Raw genomic sequence first — 26,325 nt, 5'->3', positions numbered from 1 at the left:
TTCTTTCTTTGAATTGAGTAAATGTGTTTTGTGATATGTAGTAAGTTGCTGCACATGACATATGCCCTGGAGCATTCTATCTTTTTTTTCTGTGTATTCATGTATTGTATAAGTATATTGTGAAGCAATCTATGTGCTCAAATGGTAATTTATCCTGTACCTGTAATTGTAAATGTATACTGACATATCCAGAATCACTCAAAACAGCAATCAAGGGATAAGTGAATGAATAAATAAATAAAAGATTGTGGGTTGGAGTTTCACTGTGGTTACTGTAGTGAGGAATGGAATGGGGAAACTGGTGAGGTACTGCCATGCAAGAGTAGAGTCTGCAAAAAAGACAAGGATTTTTCCTTTTCAGGCTCAATTACAACACATGAGATCTGGTCTAGATATGTTGAAAGGGGGAAAAGATTGTGGGAGCTGGGCAAAGTTAACAAGCAATGAGCAAAAGGGAAATACCTCTTGAACTTTGTAATCTATATTTCAGCTTATAGTGTTGAATAAATTGGACTTGTCACATGAAGGAGGGAGAGGTGGAGAGCCTCATCCAGCTGTAGGTCACAGTAAGGTGCAGCAGACATCTAGCAAAGAAACTAAGTTTAGGTCATTATCAGGAGAGAATAGGAAGGTAGGTCATAGCCATTGCAGGGCTGAAGGCCAGATGGACAAATTAAGAACAGAGTACCAGGTCACAAGTTCTGTGAAACAAACTGCTAGTCTGAGCCAGGTGGCATAGGATATATGGATGGAATTTGCGTAAAAGTTTTGACAAAGAGGATTAGGTTATTACAGTAGGTGGAACTGGGAATAAACTGACTATGAACAGAAATTACATCATTAGGGGTGATGTGGATTAAATGGGAATAGCAACTACAGACACAAATATGAGTTTTATGGAGGTCCTGCAGCACCACAATGAGCCATGGGTTAATACTGCTGTGAGCCATGCAAACAGTGAGTTGAGCAAGCTGCTCATACATGATCATCTTGTGGACATCTGTCTATGGAGTTGGGCATTTTGATTTCTGCTTCACGGTATATGTATTCCTTCATGAAGTTTTTTGTACATAATCCACTGTAGTTCAAATGGATCAATGATGTATATAATTACAAAACTGGAGGAGGAAATGGCATTCGTTACATCACATTAATGTTGCCTTTTTTTGTTGGATTGTGTTGAATTGTGTTTTATTCATCTCATGACGTATATTTGCAATCCATTTGGTTTGCGTACAGGAGACATGTCACAAATTTATAATACAATTACAATGATTTTTACATTAATAAATAATAGCACTACAATCAATAATAACACCATAAGGATATACATATTGTATGCAGCTCAAATTTCCAGTTTGCCCTTCATGAATTCATCCACTGAATAATAACACTTCAGTGTCAGTACCTCATATAGCATCTTAGCACAGCTGTGACCTGCACTGACTGCTATGATCATGCAGCAGCGCTGCTATCTCACTGCTGGAGGATTTGCACTTTGTATTTTATTCTCCCTGTTAATACATTTAGATTTCATTGACACTGGGCATCCATCAAATGCAATATGTGATGAACTGAATTTGCTTGAGTTGACTCCAGCTACACAGTGCAAAAAGAAAATTACAAACATGTGCTGAAACACCAGAGTAAATGCACCTGACAGCTCTTAGAAGAGTCACCCTGCATAATCAAGGCAGTGTAAGGTACTGCAGTTTTTTAAATAGTGCCTTATATTCATTTCTAAAAGGTTGCCCCGCAAGGGGCCTCCCGGCCAATGACGCCAAACGCTCATTTCCATTTCCATTTCTAAAAGGTGTATTTTCAATGGCTCTAATAACAATTTTCTTGTGTTATAAGGCATCTTCTATTTGCAGAACAGTTTTCCTGAAAAATCATGCTCGATATTAATAGTGATTCCAACTGTTCACAGCACACAATTTTGCAATTTTGCTCTTCATCCCATTATAATTTTGATGCTATAATATGTGATACTCAATATATTGTTTACATACCATAGTCAATGCATTCATTCCATTTTAAATTATCTTGTACCCACAACTTAAGAATTTACTACCATACACAGTTTCTAATTTCTTTCTAGATAGAGTTATTTGCGGAGTTTGTTGGTATTTTCTTCATGAGGCATGTAAATGCACTACAACTATTTATTCTGAATTTATTATCTGGCTGTTTTTGGAAAACCACTCTGCAGTCTGTGATACACAAACCTCTATTACATCTGTGGCTCATATGCAATCTTCTGTCTAATTAGTAGATTTGTATCAACTGTAAATTTATTATATTTTTGCAATGGACTGGATGATTCTTAATCACTTATGAAAAGTAATAACAGGGCTGAACCCTGGGGTAAATTATATTTCCTTCTTCTACATTGTCTTCTACTATTAGTTTCCTATTTGAAGCAAAGACTTTAATCATTTTTGTGCTATTCCATGTGTACCTAGAAGTTCCAAGTTTTTAGTGATATCTCATAGATCATAACATAAATTTTCATTTATGAAACCAAAGATATCACTGTCTGTTGGCTTACATTTCTCAGAAACATACTGAAAACTAGAAAACCATTTTTTTTCTTTTGTAGAATTTGTTTTTTTAAATTTTAGGGAACACAGAGAACAGCAATACCAGTCTAAAGTTCTGAACATGTCTTATCTCCTTTCTTGAACAGGGGTCTCACTTTCACCACCTTCAGTTTTTCAAGAAATATTCTGAGAGAAAAGAAAGTATTTCAGGTGTCAACAGTGGATTTCACTATTTTTGCTGCACACCTCATTACAATACAATCAGGGGCGTTATTAATCACAAATAAGAACTTTGATTTTAGCACACTGGCAACCATTAACACCTTTTTCACTTTGTCAAGTGCAAAAATGGTAGTTTTGTTTATTCCGTTTCCTACTTGTTTCCCTCTATCATGCTGTCTTACAAGATTTCCATTTCTTTCTGTAAATAGGCACTAATTTAATTACATAAACAGAAGGTGGAGGGGGAGGAAGAAAAGGAGGGGGAAGAAACTGATGACATCAGCTGCATTATGACTTTATGTGGAATAAGTGGTGATGAGTGAAAATGTGTGCTGAACTGGTACTCCAACCTGGGCACTCCTGCTTAATAGGCAGTTCCATTAAACACTGCAACATCCATACGCAGTGTTTATCGCAATTGCATTGACAATATTGCCACACTTTCTGGCTGAAACACACTCCCACCTAGCACCACCCGTCTGCAGTCCCTGCCCATGTCCTCCACACTTGATAATTTTAGATTCCCATCGGAAGTTGAACAGTATTGTGCATCCACACTGATGGTTGTGGATTCATTGTCCATTGAGGTGAATCAGTTATATGAAAGTGTGGTGCCTGTTCTCTAGAACATGTCCAAAAGAACAGCACCACACAATCATATAACTGATTTGCCTTGATAGATAATAAATCCACAACCTTCAGGCCTGCTTTAAAATTTATGCTATTAAGATTTTTATTAATTTTTGAAGTTTATCTGTACTGGAAGGAAATAATATAATGTCATGTGGAAAAGGAAGGTGGTTCACATGTATTACTTCTTCATTTAAGAAGTATAAGGACTTGAAAATCTATTCCAGAAAGGTAGAGAATAGAGTTGGTGACATGGAATCACCTTACTTAACACCTCTTTCAGTTTTGAATTCATCACTGTGCTGATAAAATGTAATAACTGTAGTATTCTTTAGTATGCTAACATAACTTAAATCAATGCCCTCCTTCTTGAAGAGTGTTAGATTTTATTGTAATTGAGTCAAAGGTTTTGTTAAAATCTATTCATTCCAGACAAAATGCTAACTCATTCTCATTATTCCATCAAAGAATTTTGTTCATGACTTGCAAATGGTTTATTTTTCTATGTACACTTTAAAAGGCAGCTTGTTGCTTTGATTAAATTCCATTTTTCCATGTGAATCATGATAACTTCAGTAAATATTCTTAATAATTTAGGAGTAAAGGAGATATACTGAGTAGCAGAAGAATTGAATCATCAAGAGGCAAACATAATGAGAATGAGACCTTTGGTTAACTTCCTGATGGGCTAAAGTACACACACACACACACACACACACACACACACACACACACACACACACACACACACACACATACGCCTACCTACCACCCGTGGCTGTTGCTTCCTTCTCAGCTAATAGCAACCCACCTGAATACTTCCTCATGCTTCCTGCCTCTTTCTCTGCCTACCCACCCCACTTGACACAACCCTCTCCCCAGTTCATCTGTCGAACTGCAACCCTGGCACTGTGAGTGCAGCTGGCTCACTGTAGGTACTTGTGTATGTGTGTGTGTGTGTGTGTGTGTGTGTGTGTGTGTGTGTGTGTGTGTGTATATAGGTGTTGTATCTAGCTCATCAAAAGATTTCCTCTGAAAGCTTTCAAAGAGTTTCCATTCTCTCCTGTGTGTGCCTCTCAACAATCTCTGATTCCACTATTTAGTGAGTTGTCTCCTATATCTTTAAATTATTCACAGAACTTTCTTTACTACATTTACTCTGAGCTTACAAGAATCATGGGATATCTCCTAATATTTTTCACAGTGCAGTGCAGCAACTTGATGTGGCATGGACACAATAAGTTGTTGGAAGTCCCCTGTAAAAATATTGATCCAGGCTCCCTCTATAGCTTTCCATAATTGTGAAAGCATTGCTGGTGCAGAATTTTGTCTACAGACTGAACTTCTGATTATCTCCCATAAATGTTTGATGGGATTCATGTTGGGTGATCTGGGTGGCCAAATTATTCACTCAAATTTTCCAGAATGTTCTTCAAAACAATTGTAAACTATTGTGGTCCAGTGGGATGCTGCTTTATCACCAATAAAATTTTTGCCATTGTTTGAGAACATGAAGTCCACAAATGGCTGCAAATGGTCTACACGTAGTTGAACATAACCATTTCTAGCCAATGATTAGATCAGCTGGACCACAAGACCCAGCCCATTCCATGTAAACACAGCCCACACAGTTACGGAGCCACCATCAGCTTCCAGAGAGCTTTGTTTACAATTTGGGTCCATGGCTTCACAGTGTGTGTGCCACATTCAAACCCTACCATCAGCTCTTACCAACTGAAATCAGGACTCATACAACCAGGCCTCAGTTTCCCAGTCATCTATGGTCCAACCAGTATGGTCACAAACACAGGAGAGGTGCTGTAGGAGATTTGTGCTGTTAACAAAGGCACTCGTGTCACTCATCTCCTACCATAGCTGAGTAATGGCAGATTTTGCCACGCTATCTAAATGGGTATGTTCTGTTTGTCGTACATCCCACATTGATTTCTGTGGTTTTTGTGTTGCTTGTCTGATAGCACTGACAACTCTGTAAAACTGCTGCTGCTCTTGGTCATTAAGTGAAGGCCATCAGCCACTGTGTTATCCGTGGTGAGAAGTAATTTCTGAAATGTGGTATTCCTGGCACACACTTGATGCTGCAGACCTCAAAATATTGAATTTCCTAATGAATTCTGAAATAGAATGTCCCAGGCATTTATTGCCAGCTACCATTCTGTGTTCATAGTCTATTAATTCCCATAGTGCAGCCACAATCATGTCGGAAACCTTTTCACATGAATCACATGAATTCAAATGACATCTCTGCCAATCCACTGACCTTTTATACCACGTGTATGTAATACTACCACCATCTGTATAAATCCATATTGCTATCCCATGACTTTTGTGACCTCACTGTATATCACTCTGTGAATCTTTTGAACATTACTGACAGGAGGCTGATAAGTCTATAGGTTTTTTATGTTAGTCTGTCTCATTTCTTGTGAGGTTCAATATTAAACACTGCTCCAGATTCTGTTAATTACCTTAATCCATAATCATTCCATCAACAATTTAAGTTTCCTTTGCATGCACATTACAATGCTGGGCCATCAGGTGTCACCATGTGAACCATTCAATGAAACATCATCAATATGGGCTTTTGGAGCTGAAGGTCCACTCATGTACCTTTGAAGATTTGCACAACACAAAGCTTTACACCTTGCCTGGACCTATCAACACCAACATTGAACTGTTGATGACTGGAAACCTGTTGCCTGGTTGGACGAGTCTCCTTTCAAATTGTATTGAATGGCTGGATGTGTACAAGTATGGAGATAACCTCATGAATCCATGGACCCTGCATATCAGCTGGGGACTTTTCAAGCTGATGAAGGCTATGTAATGGTGTGGGGCATGTGCACTAGGGGTGATATGGTTTCCTGATACATCTGGATGTGACTCTGACAGGTGACACATACGTTAGAATCCTGTCTGATCACCTGCATCCATTCACATCCATTGTGCATTTGGATGAACCTGGGGCAATTCCAGCATGACAATGTGACACACCACATGTAGATGATTGCTACAGAGTGGCTCCAGGAACACTCTTCTTAAACACTTCTGCTGGCCACCAAACTTCCTAGACATGAACATTATTGAGCATATCTGATTTGCCTTGCAACATACTGGTCACAAGAGATCTCCTTCCTCTCACACTCTTATGGGATTATGGACAGCCCTGCAGGATTCATTGCGTCAATTCCCTGCAGCACTTCTTCAGACATTAGCCAAGTCCATGCCGCATAATGTTGCAGCACTTCTGTGTGGTCATGGGGGCCCTACATGATATTAGACAGGTGTACCACTTTCTTTGGCTCTTCAGTGTAATTTCATATCATTTCATATTCATTGATTTCATCCCCAGTGTTCCACACATTTCATCTCAGTGCATTTTATTTATGGTAGAGTTCATCAATCATAGTGATGGTGAGTGGTCATAAGTCAGTCTGTCAACAACCTGTGACCAGGTGTTTTCACTGGGTAAAATATGTGGAGAATGTACTGGGCAGAAAAAAGTTGCACACACTTTGTATCGAAATAAGTCAGTATGGCACAAGTTACATGCAGTTTGCATTATCATACTGGAAGACAATGCCACAGAAACCTTGAAGATAGGACACAGCCACTGCTCTTAACACCAAAAACGCAATTGCTGTAGAAACCAGAGGTGACTGACTCACGTACTTGATGCCACCCATAGCACCACTCAAGCTTCTGCAGATGTACAGTGATAATGAATGTTTTCTGATAGCATTTGTTCACCCCTGAGCCTCTGCACACAGAAAAAGGCACTGTAATGCTGTATGTACAACTGAGAGTCATTTTAAATTATGACATTCTACTGTTCCTTTATCCAGTGTTTGTCATGTCTCTGCACTGCTGTATATAGGGAAGCCACAACAGTGTACGCAGTGCTGCAGTTGTACAGCACTTCAAATGTTGTACCACTCTACATGTGGATACTTGTAGAGCTACAAAAAAGTCCATTTTCTTACTCAGATATCTGATGCGGGTGTTTTCATCTTGCATGGCTGAGCAAACAGTATCTCTCCTTTTAGACATGTGGCCATTAAGATCCCACATTGTGTTGAGTATGGCCTTCTGAACCCATGGATCCCACATTTGCGTGAAAATCATAGGGTCCAAATCGACAGTTGCTGGTAGATGTCACTCCTCCTTATACTAGCCATAACATGATCTTCTTATAGACAAACAATTTGCAAATTTAATTTCTGAATCAGAAACTTACTGCATAATCTTCCACTTTGTATTTTACCTACTTTTGCAGGTGCACTGAAATGTAATCATTTGCGTATCCAAACATCTTATACATTTTGTCCCAATTTGACATGTGTTCTGTGACACCTGCACAGTGTTGCAATTTTAATGGTTAACAATATACTTTCATTAATGTTGTTTCTAACTAATCTACTACGAAAGATTTTGGTTCAAATATCAGCAGCTGGCTATTTTCATAGTTTTGAGGTTCTTTGCTGAACACTTCATTGTTAACGAACTATTTTGCACACAAGCATTTTGTTTTATAAAGCCTGTAGATTACAATTCTTGCTGATATTGCAAGTTCCTGTAACTACTCTCTCATAGTTATGGAAACAGATTACAATACCATTTTTATTAAAGCCTGGAATTTCTTTACTTTTAATTTTGTTACCATGACTACAAATTATGCATAATTTTTCTCATGTGTAAATATTGTTTGTGTTCCCAGAATGAATTTTCCACTCTGCAGTGGTGTGTGCATTTTTGTGAAACTTCCTGACAGATTAAAACTCTGTGCTGGACCGGTCATCAAACCTAAACCCTTACCCATGAAGGCCAAGGGAAAAGGTGGTGTACCACTTTTACAGGACGTGCCAAGTGGATGTCAGGATTCATGGCAAAATCATGACCAGGTAAATGACATCCCATAAATTATGGGCAAGAATCTGGTGTAGTGGGTCATTCGGTGTACAGTTACATCAACCCAAATGAAAGTCCACAGATGAAGAATAAGACCCATGGCTCTTGTGGGATGGGATGGCGAGATTTCTACAGAAGCAAGACTGATATCAGCACCAGCAACAGCTAGCCACACAATAACCTGTAAAGGATGATGCTGTTGGCAAAAGCAAAACATAATGAGGACATATGGAATCTGCCAGTGTCACTTGTCCACTATAGCCAACTAAGTGCTCAAAAATGTGCACATATGTAACTCATTGAAAACCAGTATGCCTAAAATATGAGATATAAAAAAATTTATTCTCCTGATGTTACATTTATTGGCTTCTTCAACTCATAATCAAACTGTCACCTCTCACTCTAATCTAGAACTTAGTACTTTTTACAGAACAGTAGGTCACCACAACCAGATTTTGTACTCATATCTGTTGGCCTCGCTAAGTCATGACTAAGTCATCATCTTCTGAACTAACCTAGACCTCAAACTAAGCTACAGATCTGTCTGTCACAACAATATACATTCAAACATTCAAAGAATAATATTCCTGCATGCTGTACTTTTTATGTAATTTTGTAGTGGTTGCATTAGCTGGTGGGGAATACTTGAACCATTAGTTTGATTCCCTGTCTTGCAATTATTTACAAATTAACAGTTCTGATTTATGGAAGGTTCTAATACTTACTTGTTTATCAAATACTGCAACTTACCAGAAAATACTAAAACATTTGATCGACTACCCTGTTTTGAAGCCAGAAGGAAGTATGAGTGAATCCACATTCTGAACATGGAAACTAGTTTTGAAACCACTTTATCTAATCTACCAGATGATACAGTACCATTCGTCTTAGCTGTATAATAAACTCAGACTACTGATCCCATGGAGAAACAACCAACCATCTCAGCTAAGAAACCTATGGTACTAGCAGATACCTCCATATTGATGTGGCCAGAGAAATCCTGACTTCCTCTGCCATAACCAGAGGGGGGCAAATAACCAAGGTGTCCTCCCAAAACAAAACAGATCTGCAGCCTAATATCAGCCAGTGGCTGAAAAAGCCCCAGGCATCAGGTTACAGAACAGCATCATTACCATAAATTTAAAACTGAAAAAATCCAAGAACCATAATCTCATAGAGATAAAAAGAAAGAAAAAAGAAATGGAAAAAGTAACATAAACCAAAATTTGATCTGACAGAAGTAACTAACGCTCTCCCTTCCTCTCCGTATGCAGATGAACCTATGAACACTATCTGTTTCATAGTATCCGGATGCCTAGTAGTGAACATTAAGATGGGGTGTGCCAGCCAGTTTAGTTTTCTGATGCCTTGACTTCTTCTGGGGCCAATGTCAGTGAGATGTCCAAATGTCTGCAGAGGAATGGCAGCCCTTCCTTCATCAAGAGCTGAAACCAGAGAAGGTAGTAATGTTGGACACAGTGGGCTGGGGCAAAGTCAACATGGCCAACTCATGCCAAAGCTGTTTCATTGGGTTCATGTCAAGATTCATGGTAGGCCATTCATTTCAGAAGCATTGACTTTGCTGATACGAGCTATCACCATCTCGAAACTGGTGCTCTTGTGTAGACAATAAACAATGCTTTACAATGTATTCATATCCTTCCACGTTTAGCATTTTCTTAAGTGCAATAAGAGGACTACACCCTAACTATGAAACACACTCCCATACTGTAACACAACTTCCTCTGTACTCACTGTTGGCACTAAGCATGATGGCAGTTAAGCATTATTGTCCACAAACCATTGCCTCACGTATGTTGCTTTACGACAGAGTGCATTGACTTTGCTGATACGAGCTATCACCATCTCGAAACTGGTGCTCTTGTGTAGACAATAAACTATGCTTTATAATGTATTCATATCCTTCCACATTTAGTATTTTCTTAAGTGCAATAAGGGTCTACACCCTAACCATGAAACACACTCCCATACTGTAACACAACTTCCTCTGTACTCACTGTTGGCACTAAGCATGATGGCAGTTAACATTCTCTGAGCATTTGCCAAACCCAAACTCTTCCATTAGATTGCCAAATGACATAATGTAATTCATCACTCCAAATAACTCATTTATAGTCATCCACAGTTCAGTGTTGTTGAGTTTTACATTACATTAATTATCGCTTATCATTGACTACAGAAATGTGTGGTGTATGAGGAGTTTCTCAACCATTTTAATCCATTATTTGTAAGTCACTACACATGGCCATTGTGCTAGTTGGTCTACCTTTAGCACTTTGGCATTCAAGAGTGATTCCTTTCAGTAGGTTTATGCAATTTTTTATGGTTGCCTTCCACAATGTTCGACGGTTCCTGTGTGTCAGTACATGACATCTGACTAGTCTTAGTTTAGCTTTGGTTGTTCTTTTGCTTTTCTACTTCACAATCATATCATCAACAGTTGGCTTATTTAGCTTAAGAAGTGCTGAAATGTCCCAGATGGATTTATTATCAGGTGACTAGTCCATGTTCAAAGTCACTGAGCTCTCATGATCAACCCATTCTGCTGTTACTGCTTCTCTACTAACCCCACAATAATTCCAGCCTCTTTATATACAGTTGGGTCCACCTCTTGTGACATGTGATGGTCAGTTCCACATTTACGAAGGAGTATCCAGGTACTTTCAACCAAATAGCATATTGTCTCACAGGAGATGCAGGAATAACCAGCAAATTAATAATACCCTCTCACACTTTTGCTGCCTTTGAAATTCCATTTTTCAAAAGTACTTCAATAGAACTATAATCATTATTATCACAATCTAGTAGAGCTCCGTCCACTGAAGGTCATTTACCCCACTGTGTGTGTTCAGTATAAGTGTTGAAGTTGTCCAGATGTGCAAGAAGTTACTTTGGCTTTTGCAAAAACTGAGAAAGTAGCTAGAGAGCATCTGAATAAATGCTGCTTCACACCACACTAGAAGCAGTAGCCATCTATGTCCAACTGTTTGTCAGAATAACAACACATAACACTGACCTCCTCCTGACAGAGAATCACTTACCAAGAGACAGCAGATCTTATGGAACAACTATCCTCATCTTTTAGATTATGTATTGGGTGATTTTAACCCTCAAAGTCTCTTGTGAGCAGCATCACTAAGATGAACAAGAGGTCAATCATTACAAAGACAGCTCTCTGAATTTGATCTCTGCTTGCTAAACACAGGAGCTATAATATATTTTAGTGCAGCAGAATGGGTTGATCATGAAAGCTCAGTGGCTTTGAACATGGACTAGTTACCTGAGTAATAAATCCATCTGGGACATTTCAGCACTTCTAAAGCTGAATAAGCCAACTGTCGGTGATATGATTGTGAAGTGGAAAAGCAAAAGAACAAATGCAGCTAAACCAAGACCAGTCAGACCTAATGTACTGACAGACAGGAACTGTCAAGCATTGTGAAGGGCTCCTGTAACTGAATGGAACATTCGTGGGGAGGTCTGTGATAGCAACTACTTTCATATTGTACTATTCCTCCCGAGTTGAGAAATAAAAAATTTGTTCTATGCTGGACTCTTAGGTAAGCTGAATGGTAAGCTAACACCTCCAAAGTGCACTTCAGTGTGCACCAGGAGAACATAATTGATGGGTTGGTACAATATGCTACTGCTGTGATCATACACACTGCAGACACCACAGTCCCCTTCTTTTTGGCTCCTCTCCAGTGGAAATGTGTAACATTGTGGCTTCAAGAGATGAGAGAGATGATTAGAAAATGTATAGGAGCACTCAAATGTCATAAACACCACTCATTAATGAATGACTTAATTTTGTTCAAATGTTTCTAAAGAAAAGTACAATTTTTAATAAAGAAAGGAATGTTAGGAACAATATGTGTTTTCTGTGAAGATACACACCCCATCCTCTCAAGTACTGGCTCATTTACACTGTATTTGTGCCCACTGTATGCCTGCAAGAAACTCTGGTATCTCTGCCAGTGCAGACACTGACACTGACCCCCAGAATTTTCTTAACTTCAACATCACACTTTTGCAGCAATGTATGGTTCCAACAATCGCTCCCTTCTCTTGCAAATTTCTGATGTGTGGCAGAATGCGACTCTTCATCGTTCTGCTCTTAACACCTATAAACTTATGATTTCCATTTTAGTGAAAGGACTGCTCAACAGCACTTTAACTTTATGTTCTCATACTCCCTCAAGAGCCGCCATGGTGGCAGTGCGGTTATAGACGCTGCAGTCTGGAACCGAGCGACCACTACGCTCGCAGGTTCGAATCCTGCCTCGGGCATGGATGTGTGTGATGTCCTTAGGTTAGTTAGGTTTAAGTAGTTCTAAGTTCTAGGGGACTGATGGCCTCAGATGATAAGTCCCATAGTGGTCAGAGCCTTTTGAACCATTTTTGAACTCCCTCAAGACCCAACAAAATAAAACATCAAATGCTAGGACACCTCATCAATGATTGTGTTGGATATACATATATGTACACTGGTGGACATGAGCATCACTCTCCAGTGTGTGTGTGTGTGTGTGTGTGTGTGTGTGTGTGTGTGTGGGTGGGTGCACGCACGTGCACTGTATTCACTGCAGTACCAACAGCCATATCCAAAGCTATACAGCACATCAGAACTTTTCCAAACCAGACTTTCTCATATGCAGTGATTCCTTGAGTGGACTACAGACAATAGAACAATACTACTCACAAAACATACTGGTCTCTAATATCCATGGTGTATCACACAACCTACCCAGAGCTACAGAACCTCCATAGCTTTCCTTTTACTGACCAGCACCTGAGCACCCCTAAAAATGTCTCATATCCTCATAGAGTGCATCACTCTGGATTATCTGCAATGTGAGCTTAAGCTAAATATATCATTACCTCATTTTTAGCTAGCTATAACAAAACTGTCAACAGTGGTTTACATTTCTGAAGAGAAAGTGTACAATACAACAAAATTTAGTGTGAACTCATCTGCAATATTAGAGGGGGCAGGTGTAGATGGAATAACTTTCACTGCAGTTCTGGCCCTGGGAGACCTCCAGCTATGCTCAACCATCAAACCAATGCATATGATGATTTTTACCCCCTTTTTTGCTGGCCAGGATCCAATGAAATGAGTAATTGGATTCAGTTGTCTTGCTGTACACAATAGATGTGATGACAAGATGTGCCTTGCCAAGATCTACTTTTACTTGGATGGTACAATAATTGACAGAACAATAATGAAAAGATCAAGGGCTGTGACAGTCATGGGCAGAAATTGACAAACATTTGTTGTCAACCAGCAGCAGGTCCTTGTAGCCAAAGAAATTTGAAGAACAGAGCCTCATGCCAGAGGGAGATGACAGTTTTGTATATATTAAGTGTTTTGGCACTATCTCATGCAGTGAACTTGGATATGATGAAACCCAACAAAGTGTCAAACCTAATGAATGGAGTGGGACAGCATGTCTATCAAGTTATTCTTTTGAAGGATGGAACCACAGTAGAAGACTCCATCGCCAACTCAAGAAGATATTAACTGATCTCTACACGGGAGATCAACAATGAGAAATGCAGTCAGAAACTCTGGGCATATGTGGCTACAATCAGACAGTACCTGATATTCTTGAGGACACAGATACATTTGACTCCTTCACCGGTTCGATCCATAAGCAGAAAAAGAGACATTTGGAAAATGGAGGACAATAAACTAGTATGTTTCCGTTATAGACACCCTGGGTATGTTGTATGCTAGTCTAAAGAAAGGAAGATAGCTGCAGGCAGCCTGAAGAACAAAGCCTATCAATAGAACCAACATGCTGTAGGCACTCTACATTACTAAGCAGAGGTTCCAGTCACTTGCCCATATTGAAATAAGTAAAATTAATGAGCAACAGTCTATGGAGGTGAAACCACAACAAATGAAAATTCAAGAATTACAGTCACTAAGATGTCAGGAAATGACATTGATATCATCCTTGATGACCAGTCTGTCCAAGCATCATTTTCTGTTTTATCAATTCTTATCATCAACAGCTGAAGAATATTATGATCTGACACTGAGAGGCCATTGTGCTGAATATTGCAAATATAAAATGCATTCAGCTAAAGGAAACTGTGTTACAAAAACAACTATCAGTTACATAAAAGAGCTATTCAAATTTATTGTTTTATCAATGCAGCCATAATGTTATCCTTACATGGAACTTTTCACAGGGATCACAAGCAGTCATAGGCCGTGGAAAATTTTTGATCCAAATTGGCACAGCTACTTCAGCAAATTCACGTGATGATGAAACTTCCTCACAGATTAAAACTGTGTGCCAGACCAAGACTCAAACTTGGGACCTTTGCCTTTCGCAGGCAAGTGCTCTGACACCATGTTCAATCACATTCCAGACATGTTAAGTGGCATTCAGATCTGGTGAGTTCAGGACCAGCACATCAATAGAACTCCCCACTGTGTTCCTTGAACCACTCCATCACGCTGCTGGCCTTGTGGAATGGCGCATTATCTTGCTGAAAAATGCCACTGCTGTTGGGAAGCATGATTGTCAAGAAGGAGCGTATGTGATCTGCAACCAGTGTGTGATACTCCTTGTCCATCATAGTGCTTTGCACAAGCTCCACTGGACCTTTGGATGCCCATGTGACTGTTTTCCAGAGCATAATAGAGCTGCTGCCAGCTTGTCTCCATCCTGCAGTACTGGTGTCAAGGAGCTGTTCCCCTGGAAGACAATAGACTTGTTCCTTCCACTGGCATGATGAAGAAGGCATCATTATTTATCAGATCTGGTGAGTTCAGGACCAGCACATCAATTGGAACTCCCCAGGATTGATGGTCACATGCCCATTTCAGTAGTAGTTGCTGATGTCATGGTTTAACATTGCCACATGCGTTTGTTGTAGGCTGTGGAGGCCCATCATTAGGAGTGTTTAGTGCACCGTGTTTTCAGACGCATTTGTACTTTGCACAGCATTAAATTCTGAAGTTAGTTCTGCCACAGTTTGCTGCCTGTCCTGTTTTACCAGTCTGCCCAGCCTACAGCAGCCAACATCTGTAATAAGGGGTGGCCCCCAAAACCCATGACTTCTGAATGTGATTTCACCTTGGTTTCACCACTTCTTGAAGACACTTATGGAAACACTTCTTGAACACCTGACAAGTCATGCAGTTCCCAAAAGCTCATGCCAAGCCTCCAAGCCATCGCAATCTGCCCTCGGTCAAACTCAAATAGGTCATGCGCCTTTCCTATTCTACAAACAGAATGCACACTCACTGATACTACGTGCACCATATGTGTGTCTTGCCAGGTGATGCTACTATCATCTGGACAGGCTTATATCAATAGTGAGTCAGTGGTCATAATGTTCTGGCTGGTCAGTGCATTGTACCCATCTTTAAAATAGATATCCTGACATAAAATTAACAAAATCTAATTCTAAAATAATTGTAAGTTTAGCAGTGACATTCATTTTTTTCCCTGAAATTCATCAATCTTGTAAAAAGACTTTTTTATTAGGTACACTTTGAGAATTTGGGTAATTGTTTATGAAGATATTTAATATTTGATGGGACTGCAATTAACAGCTTAATGCTGAAGTAATAAACTTATACTGAACCAGATTAAGACTTTTTAGTTCAATATGCAAACTGTTTTTGGTTCTTGTGTTATAATTGTGACATTTAGTGTTGTCTTTGTACAGAGAAAAGTTATTACAGACAATAATCAGCAAGGAAGAAATGTATTGTGATGCAGTGGTATGGATCCCCATCCTTTGTATCAGATACCTGCAATAATGCCTATTGTGGACACCACTCATTATTCTAATGGCTTCTTTTGCACAGTGAATTTATTTATTTTCGAGAGGTTGGTTCCTCCAGAATGTAAAGCATATGACATTAATGAATGAAAGAAGTCAAAGTAGGAATTATTGGTATCTGCTTCAACTACTAAAGTGATAGCCTGCAGTGCAAAAGTGCTAATCTATGTCTTTTAAAAAGCTGAAGAATGTGGATTGACCAATTATATTTACTGTCTACATAAGCACCCACGAATTTTTTATCCTCAACTTCCTGTGTCGGTTGACCTCTACACTTTAAGTTAATTCCTTCAAGGATTTTTGTGGTGTGTTGGACTTCATGTTATGGGTTTTATCTGCATTGAGTGAGGTACCATTTGAAGAAAACCAGTGTAACATTTCAGTGAAAACTTTGTTCACAATTTGTTCAAGACTATTTTCTAACAGTTCATCAGTGAAGAGTGTGGTATCATCAGCAAAAAGGGTAAATTTACTCTTTGTATCAGAACCAAGTGGGAAGTCATTAATGAAAATAAGAAATAGCACTTGACCTAAATTAGAGTCTTGTGGCACATACTGCAACTTCATGTGCCCCACTCAAGTGAAGCATGTTCTCCAGATAGGCCATTCTACATTACAGTCTGCTTTTGATTCTTTAGATATGACAGAAGCCACAAATTAACACCACCTACTAAAGCATAATACTCTGGCTTTTTCAAAAGGCTTCCAAGAGATCACAAAACAATGCCTATTGGTGACATTTTTCTGTTGATAACTAACAAAACTTGATTTTTAAAATAGAATATTGCTTGTTCTGTAGAAAGATCAGACTGAAACCCAAACTGATTTTTGTTGAGGATATTGTGGAAGTTTAGATGACTGAAAATCATTCTGTTCATGATTTTTTTCAATAATTTTTTTAAAATATAGTTAAAAGGAAGAAGGGTTGATAATTTGTGTCATTACTTTTGTCACCTTTTTTAAACAGTGGTACCACCACAACCAGTCTAGCAGAGATAATTCCCTCGTGCAAAGATGAACTGAATATGTTACTTGACACTGGACTTATAATATTTCAATATTTTACTAGAAATATTGTCTACCCAGACAGTTTTTTTTTATTTTTAATTGACTTAATTACTCTTTCAATTTCATTTACTGAAACATGAGATAGAGATATCTGTGGTGTTCTGTTGCCAGTAACTGTCTGTAGAAGAGTCATCGCTTCATCCACAGAAACTTTACAGCCAGCCTTCTCTGATACTGTCAAAAATGTTTGTTTAATATTTCTGCAACTGCTTTAGGTTTCTTTACAGCACTGTCACCTCGTTCAATTCCTATGTGTTTTGTGTTCCCCATTTTTCTGCCAGTTTCTCTCTTTATCACATTCCAAATGGTTTTTATTTTGTTTTGTGGTATCTCAATTTCAGATTTTATGTGCATACTCTTAGATTTATGTATTACCTTTTTTAGGGTGTTACAGTAAAGTTTACAGTGCTCCTATATCTTTGGGTCATTGCAAGTACTGAGAGCACAATATATGATCCCCTTTGTTTTGCAAGATATTTTTATTCCTGCAGTGAGCCATGTTTTCTTGCCAGACCCTACATGTCAGCAATGATCATAGCCATTAAATGTGGACAAGGAGAGCTCTGAGTTACCATTTGTCATGAACAGCCATAATTCATCTCTATATTATGTGTAAAGGGACTGCCACATCCGTCTATCAATTCGAACTCAGATCCATCAATGGAAAATTAAACTATGCTAACAATAACAACAGTGTACTAGAGAAATCTACTACCCAGCCTGACTGAGAAAGGAAATTGACCATCCATCATCAATTTGTGGATGCATTCAAGTCTAGAATGGAGCTATGGACCTGATTTCTGGATGTGAAACATGGTACCAACAATGGGGACCATCATCCATTAGTCATTGCTAATATAGAATGTCACAAACAGAAGGATGCATAGAAAGTAGAGAAGATGCTCTGTCTTCCTTGTGAGAAAGAAAAATGGCACATGGCCTTTCTGCACTGATTACCAATCGATAAACAGAATCACCAAAAAGGGTGTATACTGGGGTGACACTTCTTTGTGAAGTTTGGTTTTTACTACAAAAAAAGAATTGTGTGAAATTTAGCCTCAATAGTGAAAGGGGAAAAGTGTCCTTGGCTCCTAATTTGAACAAAAACTGCATAAAAATCTTTTTTTCTGAAGAACATTATGCATAAGTATCTAATTAACCAATGACTTTATGACTTTTAACTTAATTATTAATACTGCTGTATCAATATAATTAATACAATCCATAAAGCTACTGTATACACCATCTGAGAGGAAAGTATGATGAGAAAATGATATTTTCTTCTAAACAAGTTTATTCTGTAATAGGGTCTCTTTTATAAACATATGGTGATAGCCTGTTTGATTTAATTCCCTGTAGGTTGGTCTTCTGTCAGAGTATCTTGAACAAAATCAAGGATTTGATGACCTTTCACTCCATGATTCCAGTTTTGAATTTAAAAATTATCCATACTAAGCCATTTGAATTGTTTTTAAAGTTGGTATAGTCAGACTCATCATTTCATCTTTTCATCCAGAAAGCTCCTGAGAGTGATTTCGTATATCTGACACCTACAAGTCAAACACAAGGGTTATTTTTTGAATGGTTTTCAGTTAAAACATACTGGTCTAAAAGAGCCTGAATTTAATGCTATTGTGTTATAAACCAATGTTTTAGCGTAGAGGTAAAAAGCATTCAGCATGAGTATCATGAGATGTCTGTTGCCTACTCTTTTCCATGTAGCTTAGGTAACCAAAATATATGTAAAACTATCGGCTCTGAATGTGTAATAGATCCTTCTGATATTATAATTTCAAACAGATTTGTGTGTAAATTTATAAATACTTAACTTATTGAACTACTGAATTCCGTATTCACTTTGGACTTGTCTCTTTACAGGTACCTTCACTCACTGAGACACTCTCATTCTCAGATAACTGGTAATTAATTCCATTCATGTACTTTGGCCCTTCTTTCAACCATTGGTGGATCATAAACATATTATTTTCTACAATATATGTTGTTGTTGTTGTTGTTGTTGTTGTTGTTGCTGCTGCTGTTGCTGAGATCTTCAGTCTGACACCAAGTTCTCTCATGCCAAAAATGTGCCCTCTTTTAAACTCTCTGGTTTTACACTGCAGTTTGTGTATGCATCTGATAGGCATCCTGCATATCTTCTCAAGTCATACTGAAGCATTACTTTCCATTTATAGTGACAACAAGAGCTGCAGGCACATTTTACCAGTAGGTGGTGTCATGCCATGATTTCGATGTTGACCTTGGATCAGTGGGCCTGCTTGGTAACAGTCACATCCAGCGTGTCAATAGATCCTATATTTATAAACACTAATTCTCTATCAGTACTCAGTTTACAAAACTTACTCAGTGGCCTTTTGAACTATGAGAGACTTTGATTTAAGCTTAAACAAATGGGTGTAAATAAACCTATGTTATCAACTATCACTTACAGAAGAGATATTAAGGTTACCAACAGCTTAATGTTAATTAACCACCTGCTAAAGCATGAGATCTGAGAAAATGGGAAAATGTTTATATTGAGGATGAAACTGAAATGAAAACAAAAATATTCATTGATAAACAGTGCCATTATTTTAAAATTGCCTTTCCCCTCTTGAAAAAATCCAGGAAAGCCATTCCCAAATGATGGGTCACCAAGGGAATAATTACTTCCTGTGTAACCAAGAAAAAAACTATACATAGTAAGTAAGACAGACAGTGTTCCAAACTTCCAAAGATACTTGAAAAAGTATAAAAGATTCTTCTAGAAGGCCACAGCCAATTCAAAACAGATCTCAAAACACCAGATTTTTTCATAGGAACCAAAGCCAGATGGGACTCACCTGAATATCTCCAGATGATGGAACAAAAATCTCTGATGCAAAACAGATTAGTGAACATTTTAATTTGCATTTTTCAAAGATTACTGATATTCTAATGTCAGGAATCATTATGCCAGCAGTACCACACAAATCTATTTGATTTTGATTTGATTTGATTTATTTCATGTTCCATAGGTCCAACTGTGTTGAATACACAAGGACATGGAATGACTCAGTTTTTTACAAATACAATCTGATAATCTTATAGCATATACAGAAATTTGAGTACATAATTATATAAAAATTTATACAGTAAATTCTTTGGGCAGCAATACAGAAAAAGAAACTACACGTTTTCTTAGAATCATTAAAACACTACAGAAAACAGATACAGAGCACACACAGATACAGAGCTCAGGTTAAATAACATTCTTAATGGCATTATGTCAACTTGTATTATATAATATTAAAATATTACAATTTATTTAGTTAAAAATTCATCTAGACTGTAAAAAGCTTTTTCTAGCAGAAATATTTTAGTGCTTTCGTAAACTTACTCTTGTTATGAACCTCTGTCTTTATTTCAGGAGGAAGAGCATTGAAGAGTTTTGCTCCAGTGTAGTGGACACCCTTTTGTGCCAAGCTCAAATTTCTGAGCTCGCTGTGTATGTCATTCTTCCTCCGTGTGTTATGCTCATGATAATTACTGTTTGGTTGAAATATCTCTATATTTTTACAAACAAAACACATGAGAGAAAAAATATATTGGCATGTAGTTGTGTATATTTTAAGTTTACGAAAACTATTTCTACATGAGTCTCTTGGGTGCAATCCACTTATAATTCTTAAAGCTCACTTCTGTGCAATAAACACTTTACTTGCTAATGCCTGGTTGCCCCAAAAAATAATTCCATACTCAATGAGAGAATGAAAATAGCCATAGTATGCCACTTTTGCAATGTTAGGTTCAACACATGTAGTGACAACCCATAAAGCATAGGTACCAGAGCTAAGCCTCTTACAGAGATCAATAATATGTGAAGATCAGCTCATTTTCTTGTCAATGTGCACTCGAAGAAGTTTTGTTGTTTCCATTCTTACTATTGGTTGATTACCACATGCCATACTTATCTCTCTCCCTTTTTCTGTTTTTGTACAGAATTGAATAAATCTGGTCTTACTGGAAATTTAATGAGAGACCATTCACCTTGAACCAATTAACCACATCTGAGAGTATGTGATTAATGAGTTCCTCAAGATTGTTGTCTGTTCTACTGCTCATAAAAATTGTGGTATCATCAGCAAATAATGTAAATTTACACGGCAGGCTTGTACATAATGGTAGATCATTTATAAGAATCAGGAATAATAGTGGCCCAAGAATTGAGCCCTGAAGCACTCCACATGTAATGGAACTCCATTCAGAATCTGAGGAAGTGTCACATACTCCACCCGAGCTATTCAAGACAACTTTTTGTTTTCTGTCTTGGAGGTACGACTGTAGCCAATTGCCTGCAACACCACTTATTCCTACCAATTTTGCTTTTTTCAAGAGAATCTGGTGATGAACACAGTCAAATGCTTTGGATAAATCACAGAAGACACCAAGTGCTAGCATTTTTTCATTAAGGGTTTCTAGGACTTCATTTGCAAGTGCATAGACTGTGTCTTCTGTTGAATGGACCTTTTGAAAGCCAAATCGGCTCTTGCTGAGAACTCCATTCTTCATGAGATGATCAGTAATTCTTACATGTATTAGCTTTTCTAGAATTTTCGAGAAAGCAGTCAGCAAAGAGATAGGTCAATAGTTAGTTAGTTCAGCTTTATCGCCCTTTTTGTACAGGGGGGTTCACAATGGCATACTTAAGTCTACTGGGAACAACACCTTTATGAAGGGAAGCATTGAAAATATGACAGAGAATGTCCCTGATCCACACAAAAGAATATTTCAATAAATTACTAGATATATTATCAACCCCTGCAGAGTTTGTACTTTTTAGAGACATGATGATTTTTTTAATTTCTTCTACAGTGACAGGATTAAGACACATTTCTGAAAGTGTGTTTGAATATACTGCTTGACAAAGAGTTACAGCTTCATCAACATTGGGCTTGCAACCAATCTGTTGGGGTTATCTGTTTTGGGGTTATCTACTAGGGTAACTTCATATCTGATTTTATTTACATCTTCTTTGCTTGTTGTATCTCTTTCCATTTCTTTTTTTACAATGCTCCAAATTGTTTTTATTTTATTATTGGAATTATCTATTTACTTCTCATAATAAAGGGCTTTTGATTTCCTTATTGGTTTCTTCAAAATTTTACAGTATAATCTATAGTGTTCCCATTTTTCTACATCTTTACAGAATCTTATTGCAGCATGTTCCCACTATCAGACAGGCCAATTTTTCTGACACTAGTAACTGAAAAAGAGGTACTGATAACCACAAGAGCCATAAAATCATCAGATTCATGTGGATTTAAAGAATATATATTTAGAGACTGTTGTACTGCAATATGATATGATCAATAGCTTAACAAGCAGAGGACATTTCCCAGAAGTATTAAAGACCTCAAAGGTAATCCAAATCTTCAACAAGGGGGTCAGTCATGATATAAACAATTATCACCCTATTTCCATTGTCCCAACTATATCCTAGATATATGAGAAAGTCATATGCTGTAGAATCATAGTACTTTTAGAAAAAATGGAATAGTTGACCAAACACTAATTTGAATTTAGTGAAAACAGGACTGTTAATAATGCACTGAGCAACTTCTTGAAGTCTTCAACCAAAAGAAATTGTCTTCTGGACTCTTCATTTTCTGAAATAAGGCTTTCAGAATAAACATTGATAAAAAAAACTAATAGAACTGCAAACTTTTGTTAACTCAGGATGGAATCAGAAATTTTGATTGACTTAGGAACCCTATATTCGTGGTTTGTTATACCTTTGAATAATTATTCAGTCAACTCATCTAATCTTCAGCATTCTTCTGTTGTAACATGAGTCAAAGGTTTGTGTTCTCTTATCTGAACTTATTATCATCCACATTTTTCTTCAATACGAGACCCTAAGACAGGCAGATACCTTCAGAAAAGACTGTCTAACACTTAAATTTATATTTGGCTTTAACAAATTCCTCTTTTGCAGAAATTCTTTTTTTGAAATTGTTAGTCTGCATTTCATATCCTCTCTAGTTCAGCCATTGCCATTTCCTTTGCTGCTCAAATAGCAAAATTCATCTACTACTTTTAGTGTCTCATTGTCTCATCATAGCTTGATTTAATCTGACCACATTTCATGGCACTTGATGAGTAATCTAATTTCAAGACACTATCAATTCTGTTCTGTTCTGTTATGATTTCAGAAAAATTGGATGATTTATTCAAGAGAAAGAGTTTCACAAGCTGAGCAAGTCAGTAATGCATTGGTCCATCACGGAAGCTGTTATTTTGCTTGGCATTGGTTGACAAGGTTGTTAGATATTCTCTTTAGTGATATTGTTCCAAATTCTGTCCAATTGGCATCTTAAATCATGGTCAACATACTGCTACAGATGACAACCAAAGGGGTCTTTCTCTGAAAAAAATAGCATCTCAGACATTCACTCTTTGTTGCCAGGCCATATGGTAGGTGTCAGCCAGACTGGTAGCCTACCGCTGTATGTGGCATCCATAGACATGTCTTCGGCCCAGAATCTCACTGGTTGGAGTGAAATTTTCTTCAGTGATGAGTTCCACTTTGAACTGAGCCCTGATGTCCTGCAAAGATGTGTCTACAGATGCCCTGAACAGCTGCGGGATACCAACCTGACTGTCATCCACCATGCGGCCTGACAGCCAGGAGTGCTGTTTTGTTACCCCATGTGGCAAGCCATCCTGAGCTTATGTTTCATCAAGATAGTGGGTGGCCACACATGGAAAGAGTTTCGACTGCTTGTCTTCATGCTTGCTAATCCCTAGCTTGGCCAGCATGGTTGCCAGATCTCTCCCCAATTGAGAATTTTGGAGCATTATGGGAACGACCCTCTAACCAGTTCAGGATTTTGACAATCTAGCCCACCAGCTCAACTGAATTTGGCACAATATCCATCAGGATGACATCCAACAACTTGTTGATCAATGCCAAGCTGAATAACTGCTTGCTTCAGGGCCAGAGATGGACCAATGCTTCGTTAACTTGCTCAGTTTGTAAAGCTCTTTCTCTTGAAAAAATAAAAATAAATTTTTTTGAAAATTGTTTGCTTGTACACATACATCATGACTACTGATTTCTGTCCTATTTGGACAATTGCTTCAGGGTGCATTTTTTTTGTCTTGTAGTGCATTTATGAATGTCACTAGTGTTTTCAAATTGTGGTATTAGTTGATAACAAATTTCACATGGGAGTAAGCTCATTACAAGTCTGTTGTCAATATGCCCAGCTGTTTAAAAAGATATTTACAAGAGGTTATAGGATGGATGCCTCATATTATCCTTAGTATACTCACTTTCTTCCTCCATGGTCTTTGACAAGTTACCTCCGAATGTGATGTCATAAGACATTAGTGGATAAAATATGAAAAGTAAGTCAACATGTTGGTCATTTTCATCTCCAAAATCTGATATTAGCCGTAACACAAAAGCTACAAAGCTTAGACATTTAAGAAGATCTGTAGCATGTGGCTTTTGTCAGTATAAACACATAAGAGAGTAGAATATTCTGTTTCATTTATTGATTCACCCTTGTGCATTATTTCTAATGGTGCAGACAGACACTGTACAGTACTGATCTGCACGTGTCATGTTTTAGTTAAGTTAAGTGACAGTTCATTTTTAAGTAAATTTTATTTGCATTTTCTAGTGTTGAAGTTGCTCTGTTAGAATTGTATATAATATTTATACCATCAACAAATAGAATTATTTCTGCTTTTTGACGTGATGATGGAACATAGTTTATATATAACAAGAAAAAATGAACAAAAATGTGGTCTGTCATTTCTTTGTTTTAAGTGAATAATAGTAGTAAAAAGAGATTGGACATCAACTCCAGATTAGTAATCTGGTGTATTATAGACATGACATAGAGAACACAATCATTTATTGAGAAATCCAAACTTCAGTTAGTATGATAGTTTTGCATCAGCCTTGCATCCAGTACCAGACACCATACCACTTCTTTCTCTTACTGAAAGCAAAAGAAACCATTTGCAAGCATCATTTTGGTTTTTCAGAACAATTTTTATCCATTTATGGGACATTCCTGTAAAACCTTCCAAAACTCTTGTTGCATACCTCATTATGTAGTTTTGTGAAATTCACGGATGGACATAATCTGAGAATGTGTACTTTCAGAAAAGTAGCAGTTTGCATTAATTTCTTGAAAGTTTCAGACTGACACTTATACTGATTTCATTATAGAGAGGGAAGGTGTCTTAAATGTCCTGGCAATGAAAGACTGGCAGCTTTACTGGACTCAAAACATTTACCATTACAAATGTATGTAAATATGTGAATACATGGTAGTCAGATTGTGCCAAATTAACTGGATATAACAAACAGTTCATAATTCAAATCTCTCACATGTCCCATTTTCATAGAAGTTTCTATTGCTCTGAAGAATAAGATTTAGCATTTTATTTTGCAATCCAGGCCTCTTCTAATGTAGTTTTTCCATTTGGTCCATAAAATCATCATAGTACTCATTAGCTATTGTTTTACCCTTTGCAGGAAAGTCAGTCCGTAGAATATATTTTTTATTCCAGAAAACACCATTGTTAATCTTTCTAATATATAAAATAAATTAAACATTTTTTGATGCTAGAACAACAGTACCATTTACTGCTCTGATTGCTGTTTTATTTTTTATGTGATGCAATGAATGCGTGGTAACAAATAAGTCCACAAAATCAGTTGAAGTCTTCTCAAAATGCTCTTAATTGTACTGAGAAATACACTTTCATATTTGCCATACATATACATTCAAAAAATTCACCACTTACCCTAAACAAAACATTCTCATAGTTAATTCTTCATATGAAATATGCCATGCTCTTTATTTTGATATGCCCATGGTATCAGTTATTTCGCACACTTTATGTGTTGATTGCACAGTACTTCCTTGGTGTTTCCATGAAGTTGAAACTTCATATAAATCAATATCATCTGTGTGCAGAACAAGGAATTTTCACTTTGCCCTCATACATATCCACAAAACACAATGCAAAATGTATTTTATTCTATTTAGTTTTAGATCAGGATCCTTCAAGCTTTATAGACTGAATGCTACCTCAAGTATGCTTT

The 26,325-nt window shown here is 37.6% G+C and overlaps 1 protein-coding gene across 4 annotated transcripts in view; it reads left to right on the top strand.

Moving 5' to 3' along the window:
• The window catches only part of LOC126184089 (bestrophin-2-like), a 610,224-nt gene that overhangs the window by 376,624 nt on the left and 207,275 nt on the right, over positions 1-26,325 (top strand). The window contains exon 1 of one of the 4 annotated variants that reach the window (XM_049926446.1): positions 8,171-8,314. The exons of the other annotated variants lie outside the window; for them this stretch is intronic. Coding sequence (XP_049782403.1) covers positions 8,307-8,314 — 8 coding nt within the window. The 5' untranslated portion in view covers positions 8,171-8,306. Of the gene's footprint in view, positions 1-8,170; positions 8,315-26,325 lie in introns of those variants that run through there. 4 annotated transcript variants of the gene reach the window in all.

This window comes from Schistocerca cancellata, chromosome 4, assembly GCF_023864275.1.
Source record: "Schistocerca cancellata isolate TAMUIC-IGC-003103 chromosome 4, iqSchCanc2.1, whole genome shotgun sequence".
Classification (NCBI taxonomy): Eukaryota; Metazoa; Arthropoda; class Insecta; order Orthoptera; family Acrididae; genus Schistocerca; species Schistocerca cancellata.
The sequence above is the reverse complement of the archived record's forward strand: the minus strand, read 5'-3'. Positions and strand labels throughout refer to the sequence as shown.